The 16,662-nt window shown below is 40.8% G+C and overlaps 1 protein-coding gene across 15 annotated transcripts in view; it reads left to right on the top strand.

The window, feature by feature from the left end:
• Positions 1-16,662, top strand: part of MAP7 (microtubule associated protein 7) — a 181,503-nt gene that overhangs the window by 123,565 nt on the left and 41,276 nt on the right. For all 15 annotated transcript variants that reach the window (XM_069598489.1, XM_069598488.1, XM_069598479.1 and 12 more), the window contains exon 3: positions 3,122-3,199. In XM_069598489.1, coding sequence (XP_069454590.1) covers positions 3,122-3,199 — 78 coding nt within the window. The remainder of the gene's footprint in view (positions 1-3,121; positions 3,200-16,662) is intronic.

Here is a 16,662-nt window from a genome sequence, read left to right as displayed (position 1 = left end):
ATCTGAAAGGCAAATGTTCCACTGCATAATTGAGTGTTGTCTCATGACTGCAGGAACACCAGGTATTGACTTGGGACTCTCAGGGGTGGTTGGGGTGGAAGAGGGTAGGTAAGGATGACTATGTTGTTATTAAAACCTCCTTTTGGAAATTTTTGTCAAAATTTGTGTGAAATTTGTAGAAATGTCACATACTCGGTATTCTATGAGCAGAATTTTACTTCATTGTGTCTACTTATAGACTTTCTATAATGTGCCCATGTAACTTTTATAAGTAAAAGTTATTTATATTATTTTAGTTACTATGGTTTTCAAGTTTCATAATAAGTGCAAAGTTTTCATAAGGGAGTAAAACCTCACTATTAAAGGACTTTTTTAAAGCAATAAGTAATTGCTAGAAGTCTTGCTTCTAACTTCATTTTGGCTTGGGTTCTTAGATCATTTTTTTCTTCAAAATATCATTTCGATAGGGCTGTCATTTCCAAAAACAAACGACAGCAAAGCTCCCCTGTCTGTGACCCTTAACAAAGTGCCTAAGGGGGGTCTGCGTGCCTCTTTTCTAGGGTCAGAAGAAAACCTTTTGGGACCAAAGGCTGTATTTTTCTACATAAAAAATATTTGAAACCTCATAAATGATTAGCAAATGGGGGAAATAATTATCATAACGAATATGAGCTAGTTAGGGGTTCATATTATCAATTAGAAAAAAAATACCTTAAAGCAAAGGAAAAACACAAAATATCATCTCCTGGTCCTGCCCATGACCCCACTGCCAGGTTTATGCAGCTTCTAATGTACTTTTATACAGTTTTATTCTCTTAAATGTACAAATTCTGTAACATTTAGAAGGCATTTGGGATGCAAGTCCTTTAAATCTGTTGAAGTACTACTATGTTGTCTCTAAAGTATTATTCCAGTAGGTTTTTCTTCTTAATGTGAGATTTTAAATTGTTAATTTAATAGCAAGGAAAATAATGCTGATGTTAAGTGTAATTATTATCATCATCATTGTTATCATTACTATGCTTTTGTTTTTATTTAGCAACAGCAGAGTGAGCGTATTTTTATAGACCTTTGCTGGAAAATCATTAGTGGCATCTCACTCACAGCATAATCCAAAGTCCTCACCAGGACCCTAGCCTCTGGCCCCATCGCTTAAATGATCTCACTCTGTTCCAGTGGCTCAGATCTTCATGTTGTTTCTTGAACATCTTAGGTACTTGCAATCTCAGGGCCTTTGCACTTGCTTTTCACCTCTTGGAATGTCTGCACAGACAGCTCCCTTATTTCCATCAAGTTTTTACACATAAAAGCTACCATCTAACTTAGAATTCCCTTGGCACCTATCCAAAATGCCCAGCCTTCCATTCCTGCCATTTCACAGTCCATTTGTTGCTTTGGTGTCTCCCTAGCACTTATCTCAGTCTAACATTCCCAGGTGGGTGAGTGGTAAAGAACCCTCCGGCCAGTGCAGGAGATGTGGGTTCAATCCCTGGATTGGGAAGATCCCCTGGAAAAGGAAATGGCAACCCAGTCCAGTGTTCTTGCCTGGGAAATCCCATGGACAGAGGAGCCTGGCAGGCTCCAGGCCATGGGGTTGCAGAAGAGTCTGACACAACTTAGCCATTAAAGCGACAACATTCTATGTACGTGCATGCTAAGTCGTCTCTGTCTGGTCCAACTCTGTGCACCCCCATGGATTGTAGCCCGCCAGGCTCCTCTGTCTATGGAATTCTCCAGGCAGGAATACTGGAGTGAGTTGCATTTCCTTCTCCAGAACATTCTATATATTGCCCCTTTTTCCATTCTCTATATTTTACATATGTTTTCCCTAAGCAAGCTTTATTTGAGCAGAGATTTCTGTCTTTTTTGTTGACAGCTCTCCTTTCAGCACATAAAACACTGCCTGATCACAGTAGATATTTAGTGTATTCAATGAATGCAGATAGTTACTGAGATTTATCAAGTGCTAGGCACTGTGCTAATGCTGTTATAAGCACCATTTTATTTAATCCATATAGTGGTGTTAGATAAGGTCTATTTTATCCTCATAGACAACCAGTAAAAACCCATGAAACCAATGTCACAGCTTAAGACTTAGAGAGCTGGGTGAGTAACTCGGCCAAGTCTCATAGCAAGTGAGCGTGACAGGACCAGAAGTGATTTCATGCCTGTCTGATTTCAAAGCTGGGCTCTTCATGTCTAACTGGTGACTGACCATCTATTTAGTAGAATACGTTCACTTAGGATTCTATTTGTTGTTAAGGAGCAGACTTTTTTAAATTTTATTTTCTTATTTTTTATTTGGCTGTGCTCTGACTTTCCTCTAGTTGTGGCAAGCAGGGACTACTCTCTAGCTGCAGAGCAAGACTTCGGGGCCCACAGCTTTCAGTAGTTGGGGCACGTGGGCTCAGTAATTGGGACTCCCGAGCCCTAGAGCACAAGCTCAGTAGTTGTGGCGCATGGGCGTGGTTACTCCATAGCATGTGGGATCTCTCAAACCAGGGATCAAACCTGTGTCTCCTGCGTTGGCAGGCGGATTCTTTACCACTAAGCCACCAGGGAAGCCCCAGGAGACTTTTTAAAACATAAAAATAATAAAAGTTCAGTAGTTTAGGAACATAAAACCTCATGAATAGTGTTTGATAATAATAAGCCAAAGGCACAGTTATGTTTTGACATAATTTGTTTTGGCTGAGTGTCTTTTTTCTTTTATTTTTTTTTGAGTCTTATTGAGATGTATTTAACATACAGCATCGATTAAACTGTAAGTTTAAGGTGTACAGCATAATGACTTGACTTGTATTATGACATATTTATTCCAATATATTTAGTTTACATCCAGCATCTTATATAGATGGAAAAAAAAATGATTTTTTTCCCTTGTGATGAGAACTCATAGAATCTAACCTCATATATAATATTTTTAAATTGAAGAAAATACTGGGAAATTCTCAGGAAAATTATAATAAAGTACATCACTACAAGTATGGTCATAATTGTTGTAATGTTACTATAGGTATGATGTAGTAATAATTCATTCATCAGATGTACCAGACAGATATTTATCAGTGTATATCATTTTTAAAAATCTGCTCCTCTGTGTCTCCCATCTCCTTTTCAGACCCTCCACCTGTGCTGCGTGTTGATGACCGGCAGAGGCTCGCAAGGGAGCGGCGTGAGGAGCGGGAGAAGCAGCTAGGTAGGTCCCTTTCAAAGACACTGTTGTTGAAATGTTACTTTTTTCCCCTAGGATAATGGACACTTAACATTGAGCAAATGGACATTTCTATAATAGCCATGCTCTCTTGCATGCCTTTATGAGTTTTGCTAATGGATTGGGAGACAGAATTTAGTATGTGATATTGTTCTTTGGAAGGAATGATGCTAAAGCTGAAACTCCAGTACTTTGGCCACCTCATTCGAAGAGTTGACTCATTGGAAAAGACTCTGATGCTGGGAAGGATTGGGGGCAGTAGGAGGAGGGGACGACAGAGGATGAGATGGCTGGATGGCATCACTGATTCAATGGATGTGAGTTTGAGTGAACTCTGGGAGTTGGTGATGGACGGGGAGGCCTGGCGTGCTGTGATTCATGGGGTCGCAAAGAGTCGGACACGACTGAGCAACTGAACTGAACTGATAAACACAGAACCAAATTTTCACCCACAATGAAGTCCAGCCCAGGATTAGGGAGATTTTAATTTCTTGGTATAATGACAGTTTCATCTGACACGGGAGGAATATATGTATGAGAGGCATGATGGCTCAGCTTACATTTTACAACTTAAAAAATACCAGGAGAGTAATCATAGGGTTCTTTTTATGTGCCCAGTTATGAGACTGTTAAGTGCTAGGGCATTCACTGCTTTCCACGTTAAAAGAACACTGCTGCTGAATTTTATAGACAGATGCTACCAGTATGCTGCCAGGAAAAACACAAGACCTGAGCTGCGATGTCTGACTTTTCTTTTGTTACCCAAGGCCCTTGCAAAAGTTGAGCAACTGTGGTATTTGCCACATGATCAGCTAGAAAGCTGCGTCACGGGACTAGCTGATCAGGAAGCCAAGATCCAAGCACTCAGCAATCATCCTCTAGAACACTTAGCAAGGATGTTGGTGCCAGCTCCTCCTTTGCTTGAATGTCCATTTATGCAAAGTTTGCCAAGACAGGATATTCTCTTTATGTGCCTTGGAAAGATGAAATGTCTGGTCATGTGTTTCAGTGTTTCCAGGGCGTCTGATATTTTAAAACCAGAACTGACTTAGGTTGTCACAATCTTTCCAGTGGATGACTTATAACTTTTCTAAAGTTCTACTGCATTTTATAAGAGTTAGTATTTCAATTGGAGAACCCAGCCCCATATCCCATCTCTGATTATTTGTATTCAAGAACCCAGATTTGTGAAGTTCATTGGAAGCTGGTTTTCAAAAGTCTGTTGACATTGTTTACATTCTTTTGTCACGCAAGTGTATGTTCCTCGGTTCTCTGTCTCGTCACAACAAAGATTTGGAGTGACGGACATTAAAGCCCCCTCGGCATGTCACAGCTCTCAGGTCTTGGATAGACCGTGTTATAGCTCTCAGGTCTCAAATGGACCATGTTGTAGCTCTTAGACAAATCAGTGTTACAGCTCTATTTTATTTAGAAGATAGCAGGAAAATCCATCTTCGAGGCGTGAGGGCATGTAGATCCAAAGACATGGAGGGATGGGGGAGAGAGCTGGCTTTGGCTCCTCTATTTATATGTTTATCTCTCCCTGGGCCTGTCCTATGTAAATGGGGCCAGCCAGGAGTGTTGTTTGTTTTACCTGAGGTCCTCACTCCGGTCCTAGGACCTTCTTTTGTTCTGTTTTTGCGGGCTTTTCCCTTCCTTGTCTTTTAGCCACCGCCGTTTTGGACTCCTTTTCCCTATTCTGCCTACCTAACACTATGAACACAGGCCTCTTTCTCTCCCTTGCCATCATGGTCATGTGAGGTCATTTCTTCTGCTGACAAGGTTTTTCCAGCAGAAATTTCAGTGACTTACTGGAAGTTAACAAGCCGCACGCACTTCTCTGTGTTTAAAGTTTGCGCCTATGCTTGAAGTTCCCCACCTCTGGGAGGTCTCCTTCCAGCTGGTAGGTTACTGGAGAACAGGGCTACCTGTGGCATGTTCCACTCCTCTCTGCTTGGAGTGCTGTGCAGTCTGGATTTTTTCCTTTTATGAACTGTGCCTACTGCTCCCCAGGCAAGGTCAATTTGACAAGTGGATCAGAACTGAGAGGGAAAGAAAAGCAGAGCTACAGAAGCAAGAAGAGATTCCAGATGAGCATAAAGCAGCAGACTGCTGCTCCAGGGTGGTTGGTATTTACACTCTGGTTTTGAATCCATCCAAACAGGGAAAAGCAGTCTCCCCACTCCACCCCATCACTGTCAGGTTAGGCTTCACCCTTGGATTCATAGCTGCCTGAGTTAAAGGAGCTCCATAGGGTAAGGAGACTATTCCTTTATGATTTAAACCCCATGAAGAATTAGCTTTTACACCTTAACTCGGGTCTTTCCATTTGGGTTTCTTTGTCTTTCAAATCCAGGTGTTACTAGTTTTATCATGGAAAGCATGATTATGCTGGTCACACAATAATGATTTCCCTTCTTATGCTATAAAGTTGTATAGCTCTGAGTCTGCAGATTCTCTCTGTAAGTTGCCTTGCTTTATCTGTTAAGTGGCTGGGTTTCTTCTTAATAAATAACCCCATATTTTAAATCATATTTCAGACCATACATCAATGGTGTAGAACATGCATCATCAATTTATATATTTTAAAACTGCTATTTGCCAGGCATATAGCATATTTGCTATATGCTAAAAAGATTAATAAAGGTTAAGACTTAGCCCTCCAGGGTTAGCTGCAGTCTAGTGGGAGGTGGGAGAGGGTAGATTAACACACAGCAATTCTAATAGAGGATGGTACTGAAGGAGTACACACATGGGGCATTGAGAACCCACAGAAGAACCTAACCCAGCCTGGGGTTGTCAGGGACCACCTGAGCTTCCAGCTAGAGGATGAACAGAGTCATCCAGGGAACTAGAAGAGATGGGGACTGCAGAGCAGTGGTGCAGGGACAGGTGGCAAAAGGGGATTTGGTAACAGACCCAACATCTGTTCATCATCAGATTAATAATGGGTCAAAGTAAAGTTCAAATTATTATATTATCCTGTGGTCACAACTTAATTTGGTGAGCTAGTAGCTCAGACAATAAAGCATCTGCCTGCAATGCGGGAGACCCAAGTTCGATCCCTGGGTTGGGAAGGTCCCCTGGAGAAGGAAATGGCAACCAACTCCAGTATTCTTGCCTGGAAAATTCCATGGACAGAGGAGCCTGGCAGGCTACAGTCCATGGGGTCGTAAAGAGTCGGACACAACTGAACGACTAGCACACCCAGCGTATTCTAGGCTTTGTTTTTCTTCCTTCTTACCCCTGCTGTATTTAATACTACAGGTTCCTTAATTTTGATCTCTTTTCTTGTTGTTGACAGTCATAGTTTTAATGAAGTAACATTTTATTTACTGTATTTATATTTCATTTTACTCTGCATTTTATTTTTATGTTATTTTTTCTGCATTAATTGTATTTTCTTTTGAAATTTTAAACCAATGTCTTTTGGCATGTTCTTTTCCACTAAAGTTCTGTGAGTAGAAATTAGTCTTCAGAAATACACAAACATGCAGATGTGCCCTTACGTTTGTGAAAGTCATCTAAAATCTAGCATCTGATTTAAGCTGTGCCTTTGAATACAAAAGGGCTATTTCTAACAAATGTTAGTACTAAGAGAAAATCAAAGGGCATCTGATGAACTACCCATAAACAGCTTTGCAGAAACTATGATGGCAATGGAATAGTGTTTTTTAAAAAATGGCAGGTAAGGTGGAGGAATGGCTATTATCTCAAAGATCTTTGGAGTGTGCTTTTTGAAAACACAAAAGCAGTCAATAATATCAGCTATTACCAAGCTTTCAAAGTTTAAAGCTTTCCAAGTATAAAGAGAAAAAAAGAATACATCCCAGAAATTCCAACAAAGCAAAGTTGAAAGCAATTGGCTGGTGAGATTGATTATTTACTGTTGAATGTAGGCTGAAATTAATATTGAAATCATTGAAGTTTTTTTTTTTTTTTTAAAGACCACATTTTAAAAAGCAAAGTAGAAAGAAGGAGAGTAAAGATTTTTGCTTGGGTGACATGTTATGTTTGTATTGTTTTGCAAACATCGGGTCTGTTAATAACTTTCTGTGGGTTAAATCTCTGAGTCATGCTTTAATGCATTGTGATAGGATTATGTCATGTGGCCTGCTGTTTCTACATTATCCTTCAATTTATCACATAAAATCAGGCATAATTCTTGAAGTGTGGGACTGTTCTGTTCATTTGGTTGGGCATATATACTCTGAAAGCTTTATTTTTCTGCCTTAAAAGGTTTTCTCATGAAAAAATGTCCTCAACTAGTCTATTTCATCTGACTCTAATTCAGGCCATTCCTTCAAACTTCTCTCTTGACTTCTGCATATTTTTTTACCATCTCTCTTCTAAGCTTTAATTTTTTTTCCTGGGCTAGGTGGGGAGAATTGTATTTGTTCTCATGATTTCTACTCTCCTGTGTTGATATTATGGGTTCCACATTCCCAACTCACTCTTTAAGATAGTAGATGCTTTCCTATCATCTAAAACTCAACTTCTATACAGTAAGTTGTCCATCAGCTTTCACTCCTCTGAGTAATTGCTGTGTACCAGTCAGTTGCATCAATATGCCTTCCACCCTTCCCCACCCCCACAGCATTATGTTTCAGGTCTTTTTTTTTTTTTTTTTTTGATACTTTCTGCTGCTGCTGGAGGCTCTGGCATCTTTCTGACTCCGAGCCTTAACTACTGAATCTTTTGCAGGATAAAATGTTCTCTTCCTGGTGGTCCAGTGCTGTGCACTGCCTCGTCTCCACGCTGGCCTGTTGAGCCACTTGTAGATGCCGCTGGTCAGTCTGGACTCAGCCTAGTCCTCTAGCGGTGGCCTCAGGTTTGTAAGTGGAGGTTGCCTCACACCCTGTCCCTAAACCCACATAGTCACAGGTCCAGTACTCCTCTGTCTTCAGCAGAGGTCTCGGATCCTTGCCTTTAAATTTGCTGCTTCTGCTATCATCCTACTGCAGACTTTAATAAATTAAGAGTTTAGTTACCCAAAACTGTCTCACTGATGTACTTCGTCCAGCTCTGTCACGTTCAGTACCAGTCCTGCTTTTTGAAGCCTTCCTAGTTTTATGATCTTTTCCCTCTTGGAAACTCTCATTTTTTTTTTACTATATATTGTACCTTGCATAACTATCGTGTTTTAGCTATTTTATATGTTATTGAACTTCTTCTAGTGGGACTTTATAGAACTTTCTAGTTGCATATATTTCAAGCTTTTAAAGAGTATGGTCATAGTTTTCTAATTCTTTTTATGCCAGTACATAGGACTAAATATAAAACAGATACATAATTTTCTGACTATACTCAAGCCTTTAATTAAATACTAATAATATTATTAATAATAATCGTGTTAATTGAGCACTGATTATGGGCAAAGCAATGTTCTAAGCACTTCACTCTGTATTATCCCGTTTAGGAGCAAATTAACACAATGGTTGTACTTTCTGTTGGGTAAGCCTGCCATAGTTGCTGATGTAAGTTATTTTATGCATTGTCTTTTTTTTTTTTTAATGCATTGGGATAATTTAGCTTAAGGAAGGAACTGAACCTTTAAAAATGGAATAGTTAATGGACCCTTTTTTCTTTCTGCCGTATCAGCTGTTTATGTACAGGGTCACCAACGTCCATGTTTACGGTCTTCAACAAATGGCAATGCTGTTAAATAGAGAGCAGTCCCTATGCTTTGGATTCAGGTGGTGGGTTTTTTCAGGTTTCAGAGCTGGGCACATACCCAGCTATCATGTAGAGGAAGAGCCTTTCTGCTTCCACATAGAAGCAGGGTACATGCGTGCTGTACTCACTGTCCGCTTGACATAGAACCAGAGGGTAAATGTAAGTGTTGGAGCAGATTCTGACATCTTTTTGAAAATACTTTGTGGCATTGACCGTTTGTTAACCTTGGAGTCATTAAGAGTCTGTAAGAACTTGGAATAGATCCTGGTTACTAACCTCTCTTGTAAAACATCTGTAAGAATCAAGGCATGTGAAATTTATGTAATATAAACTTTTGACTTTAGTAAAGTAATTGGCCACTACTACCACCACCTCCTTTTTTAAGAAGCTATTTCATGCTATTTTAATTCACATATTCATTCACTTAGTATTTGATGTGGGGTCACTATTGAGCTAGAAACCCTGGGGCTATTGAAGTGAAAGATCAATTTTCTAACCTCCTAGAACTTACATTGCTATGCCCTCCACCTGGAATATTTGGCCTGAGAGATGCATGTAAATAATTTTCTCTCCTCCTTCAGGTATTGTTTAAATGCCACCTCTTTAGTGATGCCTTCCCTGGCCATCTTCCTCAGATTTGTAGCTCCCCAAACTAGCACCCTGGAGAAGGCAATGACACCCCACTCCAGTACTCTTGCCTGGAAAATCCCATGGACGGAGGAGCCGGGTAGCGATCCATGGGGTCGCTAAGAGTCCCTAAGAGTCAGACACAACTGAGCGACTTCACCTTCACTTTTCTCTTTCATCCATTGGAGAAGGAAATGGCAACCCACTCCAGTGTTCTTGCCTGGAGAATCCCAGGGACGGCGGAGCCTGGTGGACTGCCATCTGTGGGGTCGCACAGAGTCAGACACGACTGAAGCAACTTAGCAGCAGTAGCAGCAAACTAGCACCCTCTATTTTTCTCCATGTTATTTGCAACATCTAAGCATGTATATATTGATATTCTACTTGTTTATTGTCTTGTCTGCTTTCACTGGAATATAAGCTTATTATAAGAAAGGACTTACGTCATTTTTAACTTCTGTAGCCTAGTACCTAGAAAAGTGCCTGGCACATAGTTGATGTCTAACAGCTGTTGGTTAAATGGTAAGCGAATAGTCTGTGCATTTCAGTGTATGTGCTGCAGGTATACTGCAAATTAGTTAGATATTACCAAATTATCAGGTAATATCTGCCCTTACAACATCCAGTGAAACAAGTCTGAAAATCTCATTCTTAAGCAGTTTCTCAGTTAGATGAACAAGGACACAAAGATAATCTATATAATGGTTGTACCTTGAAACTACTTGGTCTTCATATGTTACAAAACTAATAATCTTACAGTATGCTGACAAATTCTAAGGAATATATGAGGAATATTGAGCAGGCAAGTAGTTTTCTGTGTTTAGGAAGATATAAGGTTTCCCTTTTTGAAGGTGATACAGATTAAGTTTGAGGTATGGATCAGAGGCTTTCGAGAGTCTGTAAAATTATGAAAGATTATCAGTGAATTGTATGATTGACTCCTATAGCTCATGAAGAAAAAAATTAAATTTCTCAAATCTCTCATTCAATTCATTCATATTGGGTTTTGTGGCTAAGTTCAAAGCTGTGCAGGAGATCTGTCAGAATGTAATATATTAGAAACAACCATAAGATAATATGAAAAAGATTTTGATGTTCAATTAGATTATATTTGCCTTGTTTCTCAGATAAATTCACCAGACTTTCTTGCCCCTCCAGTCATAACTTTTCTGCTTTGCCTCCCTTCCCACTCCTCCAGTCTGAGTGTGTTGTCAACTCAGGGGCAGCAGTGTTACTAAGAGTATGGTCAAGACATACACGATCATTTCAATCTGGCTTAGAATGTTCATCTCAAAAATGTTGATAGAGTAGAATTAATCAGTAAACAACCAGTGATGCCCCTACTCTGATTAGAATCACAAGCGAAATTGTCCCTGGTTTCACACTTCACATTATTATTATTATTCCTAGACATATAGACATATAAGGAAGTCATTGGTTTTGACAAAACTGTCCTCAGTACACACACACACCCCAAAAACCCAGACTTTGGGCTTTGGGAAAGCAGTCTTGCTAGTCCAAATATATGCTGGATGAAACTTTGACAGATCTGTGGTCAGCTGTGGCTTCTGGTTTCCAAAAGTTGTCTCTTGATGAATAGAGTGTACAAAATCTCGCAAGGCTGCCAGGCAGGCTGTGAGCTGCCAAGGGTCAGAGCACACGTGAGTGGGAGGGATGTGGCCATGAGCGATACCGCAACACTGCCTCGGGAGTCAGGCACAGGACTGGGAAGAATAAACGCTTGTCGTGGAATGCATTAAATAACTCACAGGCTGAAGCTTTAACGTCAGGTGAATCACTGTGACTAAGCAGCCATTATTTATTTCTCCCAAGTCTCCTTTGCCTGTAAAGCTGACAGTGAAAAGGTCTTAAAGCCTGAAAAGTAAGGGGTCTTGTAAACAAATGATGAAGGCCAAGAGTGATGTGAGAAAATCAGGATCTTCACATTGGGTTCCCACCTTCTCCCAGTCTAGAGGAGGAGCCTTAGTCATGGGAAGTATTCCCAATCCTGCCTTTTAGCGTAATGGTTCCTTGTTTGCTTCTAGAATCAGACAGTCCAGAGTTTGGATTCCAGTCCCCCCACTGACTTACTGTGAGACCTCAGGCAGGTTACTTCACTTCTCTGTAAGTTTAATAGCAGTGTCTCCCTCGGCAGGTGGCTATGAAGCTAAAGCCTGTAAATCACCTGATGTCAGCATAAAGAGCTGAGCACAGCTCACCATGACAACTGTGATGATAAAGGTGAGGGTGGCAGGTCAGACTCCAGAGACTGACTGACATGCCCGGGACTGGAGAAACCAATGCTTCTGAGCTTCAGGGAGGCAGAGATACGGGGGCATTTGTCCTTCCTGGTCTAGCAGGCGGGGCTCAGTAAGACAGCGAGGGAAGAGGATGGCACCAACTTTGGAGGAGTAAAAGTGGATTAGGGTCGAGGCAGTGAGAGTCTGAGGACAATCATCGTTTTGTGTGCTTTAGCAAAACTCTATTGACTTTAGCTGAGGCCTAACTAAACACTCTATTGAGCCTAGCTCTGAAGATAAGAAGTCCTGGCACAGTGTTGCTTTCCTGTCTCAAAAGAAAATGTCTTTCACAGGTATAAGCACCTCAGCTCTGCCCTAGCAGCTCAATCTCATTAGCCTACCACTGTGTCCAGGGATGAAGGCAGAGTAGGAAGTCCCCTCAGGCAGGAGACGCAGTGTTGTGGGTATCCTACAAGGTCATCTTTATTACCAGGCAGTTCTCCAGAGTAATATTCAAATGAGAGGAGAGTGGAAAACAGTTTAAATGACTGGTTGAGAAGGCTTTGAATTAACACTAAGGCTCAATGTAAATCACTTTGCTTGGAGGTCATATAACCCTTTAATTCCTTAGCTCATTCCTCATTAGACTTACTTTAATCATCTGCTAAACTAGTCATTGTTTTATGTGGGGAAAGACTCAGAAACATGTAAGAGCAGAGTAATTACCATCTGGCGTACAGGTAGGAGTGCAGAGGAACTATGGGAGTGACCTTGGTGTCAGGGAAGGCTTTTCAGAGGAAGAGCCGTTTGACCTAGAACTTGAACGATGACTGAAGTTTGACAGGTGGGAAGAGGGATTTGGGGCAGGGGTAGCACATAAAAATGGAGAGGATCATATGGTCAGTCTAAGGAGCTGAACCGTGGGAACGGTAACTAACAGATCCTCACGCAGGGCTATGACACTAGGTTTTGTTTGGGATTGGGGCCGGTGGCAGGGGGAGGGAGATGTCTGAGAACAGTATGCAGGATGACTGTGAAGAGGAAATAGACCAAACCCCAGGAGTAAGAAAAAAATGAGGGCTTAAATCCAATAGAATCGGAAGGATGAGAGAGAAGACACTAAATTCTGATGTAAAATGAGAAGGTCAGTTGTGGAAGTGTTGGGTTGGGGTGGAGCATCCATGAAGGAGAAATTGAGGGTGATTGGGAGGTCATGTATCTGCTATCAGAATGGAGAAGGTGGAGCAGGTTCTGGTTTGAGGTAGAGATAATGAGTAAGGTTATGTGATCGATCTGACCAGGAGATTCAAGAGGAAATTTTAGGCGGGCAGTTGTGAATTTGGAGGAAGTATTGTATAGTAACTGAAAGTACAGGCTTTACAATCAGAGCTGAATTAAAATTTCAACTCTTCCTCTTTTAGACAGTGATCCTAGGAGAGCTATTTATCTCCTTTGGGTTTTTTTTTTTTTTAATTTCATTTTATCTTTACTGCCAGGCAAAATGGAATTATTATTCCACATTTATTACAGTTTTGTTTTCATTTGCCTGATAGCTTTTGTTCATTCATTATTTTATGATTTTTTTTTTAGCACTTTGTTTTAGGTTTGTTTCTTTTAAACAACAGTTTAAAAGTTGTGTCCTGCTCTTTGTGACCCCCATGGACTGTAGCATGCCGGGCTTCAATATAACTTGGGCGTTTTGGATTTTGGCCTGGTCTAAAAGTCTCAATCTTAACTAACAGGCTTAGTTTTATTCCTTTTAAACTTTCTTTTTTCCCCTTGCTATGGTAGGGGTAGGGTTGGTTGTGTGGCTGTAGAGGTTACATGTACTGAGTCCCTACTGTGTACCTGGCACTGTGCTGAACACTTTGTATGTTACTGTGGGCTCATCTGGCAACTCTGGCAGGAAGACAGTTGGAGGAGACAAGACCACAGGAGTCCCTCTGTAACGGGAGTGGCAGGAGGGGGGTGGACTCAGGTTCCTGTGAAGCCAGAGCTGCTTCTCTGTCCAGTACCCTTTCACTGCAAACTCCTTTTAGTTCAGGAGTCACTGTTTCTTTAGTACAAGAGTCAAGTTTCTAAATAGAGTCCAGGTTGACAGTGGACTTCCCCTTTGTGTGTCACTGACCAACTGTTACAGGGTCACTGAAGTATAACCTTGGTGGCAGCAGCTCAGGGATGGGACTGGATTGTTCACGTCCAGGGGCCACTGTGGGTTTTCGTTTCATTTTTATATTATGATCTCAGAGTCCAGGAGAAAATGCTAATGTCACAAGAGCAAAGGTTAATGATAGTCATCACAGGTGCTTTTTGGACATGTTATTCTTTCATAGAGCTCTGTGAAATTAGTGATCGTTAATGATTTAAATACTGAATGAGTTGTTATACAGTCTGTTCTTACTGCCATAGCAGACTACCATAGAGTGCATGGCTTAAACAACAAATTGTGTTTTCTTAACAATTCTGGAAGCTGGAAAGTTTATGATCAAGGCCCTGGCAGGCTTCCGTTCCTGATGAGAGCTCTCTTCCTGGCCCATGGATGGCTGCTTTGTTCTCACCTGGTCTGTCTTCTGAGCATGAAAAGAGAGGGAGAGAGAGCTCCCTTGGTGTCTCTTTTTATAAGGGAGTAATCATTTGAAAAGACATCTTTCCCTGCTGCTGGGAAAGATTGAAGGTGGGAGGAGAAGGGGATGACAGAGGATGAGATGGTTGGATGGCATCACCGACTGGATGGACATGAGTCTGAGTAAACTCCGGGAGTTGGTGACGGATAGGGAGGAATTTTGTGCTGCGATTCATGATGTCACAAAGAGTCGGACACAACTGAGTGAACTGAACTGAATCCTGTTGGATTAGGTCCCTACCCTTATGACCTCATGTAATCATGATCATTTCCAGAAGGCCCTAGCTCCAGATACAGTCACTTTGGGCAGTAGAGATTCAGTATACAAATTTCTGGGAGAGGAGACACAGTTCAGTCCATAGCAAGTGTTGATTTCTTTTTCTTATGCTCAGAAGTCTCATTTCTTATTGAGAAAATATAAAACTTTGATATTATATATCATCCACAGGGAATATTTTAAGTAACTAAACCTCTTAGGATAAGTTACTTTCAATTCTTACTAAAACATTGAAATCTTTTATGCACTATCCTTCTGTTTAAAGGGTCACAGGATCTGTACTTGGTAATAATCCTGGTGCTCACCACCATTCTCTGCAATAATATGAAACCATTGTTTGCTGTTTCACCATTATTTGCCTGTTCTCTGTATGACTGTGTAAAGATGACAATTCAAGAAGGCACTACAATAGGATCTCCACTTCCTGGTAGAAAATAGAAGTGGAAGTTAAGAGTTTGATGAAGAAATGCTCTTCATTTAAAAGATTATTTGGGATAAAACTAATTGTTATTGTCATAATATCTAGCTCTGCTTTGATTGATAGCACAAGCTTAAGAACTACCTTGAATTTTCTGAATTGAAATTATGGTGACAAATTTGGCAATAATGGCTAATATTTATTGAATGCTTACCAGGTGCTGAGAACTATTCTAACTGTGTTAGGTGTAATGCTTCTTTTAATCCTCACAGTAAACCCTATGAGAAGGTCCCATATTTAGCCACAATTTACCCTAACAGAAGTGAGGAGTAAGGAAGTTAAGTAATTTACCTAAGACTACACGGTTAAGGATGAATGAGTCAAGAAATACAATTGTTCTCAATGAATCAGGAAGTAATTATTAAGGCCCTTGCTTATACACAAGTTGTGAAAAACACTATCTGTGTATATGCACTCAGTGATGTCTGACTCTTTGTGACCCCATGGACTGTAACTCACCAGGTTCCTCTGTCCATGGAATTTTCCAGGCAAGAATACTAGAGTGGGTTGCCATTTCCTTTTCCAGGGGTCTTCCAGACCCAGGGATCGAACCTGTGTCTCTTTCATCTCCTGCATTGGCAGGCAGGTTCTTTACCAGCTGAGCTATTGGGGAAGCCCTGAAAAACACTACAGTGAATGGGAAAAAAGGAAGGAAATCGGAATACAAGAAATGCTTAAGTTTGTGGTAGATGTCGGAAGACCTGTGTTGAGCCCTGAAGAGATGAAACTTCTGGAGAAGTTAAGAATAGTGGTCCTCCATATGCCATCATGGATCACTTGGGACCAAAGCAACCTAGGAGGTTTGTTTAAAATTACTAGGCCTCATCCTGGGAGTAGTAAAAATGAATGAGGGTTCGAACCCAGCAATCCGTGCTTTTATGAGACTACCGCCTTAAAGGATGACTGTTTGGACTGAAACAAGGATAGCAACTTTCCCAACAACCACAACCTCGGGAGCAAAGAGATGGGGGAGGTATGGTTTGTTTGAAAGGTGCAGTAAGGCAAAAGGTCTCTAGGGAAAGTGAAGGGGCCAGGTTGAGGTAGGACTTATTTCACTTAGCATAATATTCTGTAGGTTCATCTGGGTTGTCACAATGGCAAGATTTCATTATTTCTTATGGCTGAGTGATATCCCATGGCCTGTGTTTACCACATCTTCTTTATCCACTCGTCTGTTGATACAGACACTTATGTGTCCATGACTTGGCTTTTGTGAATAATACTGTCCATGCTACTTTTAACATATGTTCTCAGAGTATTGCTTTATTTATTTAATCATTCAGTAAATATTTATTGAGTGTGTGTGTGCTCAAGTCATGCTCTTTGCAACCCTGAGAACTGTAGTCTGCCAGGTTCCTCTGTCTATGGAATTCTCCAGGCAAGAATACTGGAGTGGGTAGCCATTCCCTCATACTATGTGCTTTTGCTCAGAGTAAATTTTTAACTTGAGCCTGAGAATTTCTTTAAAATCATGAGATTTGAACATTGGAAGGAAGGAACCTTAAAGATCAGTTTCTTCCTGTTTCA

Source organism: Ovis canadensis, chromosome 8, assembly GCF_042477335.2.
Source record: "Ovis canadensis isolate MfBH-ARS-UI-01 breed Bighorn chromosome 8, ARS-UI_OviCan_v2, whole genome shotgun sequence".
Lineage (NCBI taxonomy): Eukaryota > Metazoa > Chordata > Mammalia > Artiodactyla > Bovidae > Ovis > Ovis canadensis.
Note: the sequence above shows the minus strand (reverse complement) of the source record. Positions and strands in the feature narration are given on the sequence as shown.